Consider the following 1,436-nt stretch of genomic DNA (forward strand, 5'->3'; position numbering starts at 1 on the left):
AGTGAGTATCAGGACTGAGATTTCAAAAAGTACAAGATCTGTATAAATTCAGCAAGATGTCCAGCACCAGATTATTTCATGGTGCAACAAAGAACCTGGGGAGAGGCCAATGGGACCTGGCGAGGGGAACACCATCTACCTCCCCAGCAGACTGCCAGTCTTAGGTACTTCTCAACAGCAGATGGATTTTCCTTTTTCCTGCAGCATCTCAGGTCCCACGGGAGGTATTGGTTGCAAGCAAGCACCTGAATATTGCCTAATGGAGTAAGCCAATCACTAACTCAGCTGGCGTGTCCATGCCCATCCACTGATTAGGTGGGGTTTTTCTGGATGCGTTTCTGACGTAGCATTTCTTTTTTCTTCTTTCTCCACTTTAAAGTGTAAGCAAAAGGACTGCTTTCATCAGTAATAAGTTAAAATCAGAAATGACCTAACTAACAAGTAACTGATATTGGTCCTTGGAGCCCAAAGAGTAAAATCCATAGAAAATCTATTGGTTCCATTTTTTCTGGTATATCCCATGCACACCCCCATTAGAAAAATGGGGTTTATGAATCTTATCATACAGCAAGGAGCAGTACCTCAGAGCCAGAGCTGTCAGTCTGTGGTAGAGGTCTAGGCTCTCTCAGATTGCTAAGTATGGTTCTAAGTCACTGCTCAATCCGTCTTCACGTGGCCATTGGCCAAGGCAACGGGGGCGGTGGGGGCCCCCGGCTCAGCAGTCTCATCAAATCGTAAGCGCAGGGTGTTTCTGATCACCAGCTGCTCCATGATGAAAGAAGCACAAAACCATGGGATGGCATACTCCAGGGTGATCAGGCCCATGAAGTCAAAATCAAACTGGGAATAGTCCCATGGGCAGGCATTGAACTGGCGTAGGATGAGGCCAGTGGTAAACTCCCAGAGGTATGTCCACAGTGTGTAAATGAAGCAGCGCACTAAAATGTTACACTTGTCTTTGAGATACAAATACATCTTCTCCACAATGAGGATGGAGGTGCCATAGATGAAGAGTGCCCACACACTGGTAACACCTGGGAACTTCCAGTTGAAGTTGACCACAAACTCCCAGGCAGCTGTGAACATCACCTCACAGAAATAGCCATGGATGGCGTAGAGGTACCATCGTGAGAAAGCGGTCAGGGGTTCTGCCGCAGCCATTCTTCTGCACTCACCCCAGCAGCACTCTGAAAGGAAGAGGGAGAGAGAGGGACAGAGGAGTCAATGAGGATGTCACAAGTCCCTGTCCCCTAGATGGCAACACACAAACTTGTAACAAAGGATAAATCTGAGAAAGAAGTGACTCTCATTTTTACCACAGCACATTTTAAGTCCTGGGGAAAGGTGGCAGCTTACAGGGCTCCATGACTCAGGATGGGCCTGAACAACATATACTGCTCTGCCTGAAAAATGGGATGCTGCTGGTATTATATTGG

The 1,436-nt window shown here is 47.1% G+C and overlaps 1 protein-coding gene across 1 annotated transcript; it reads right to left on the minus strand.

The window, feature by feature from the left end:
* Positions 1–657: 657 nt before the first annotated feature.
* Positions 658–1,176, minus strand: TMEM229B (transmembrane protein 229B; the record flags this gene model as incomplete). The annotated part of the gene is made up of 1 exon (XM_082283196.1): positions 658–1,176. The coding sequence occupies exon 1, from the start codon at positions 1,159–1,161 to the stop codon at positions 658–660; it is 504 nt and encodes a 167-aa protein (XP_082139322.1). The 5' UTR covers positions 1,162–1,176.
* Positions 1,177–1,436: the final 260 nt, after the last annotated feature.

The sequence above is a fragment of the Coloeus monedula genome (genome assembly GCF_965178545.1).
Source record: "Coloeus monedula genome assembly, chromosome: 6".
NCBI lineage: Eukaryota > Metazoa > Chordata > Aves > Passeriformes > Corvidae > Coloeus > Coloeus monedula.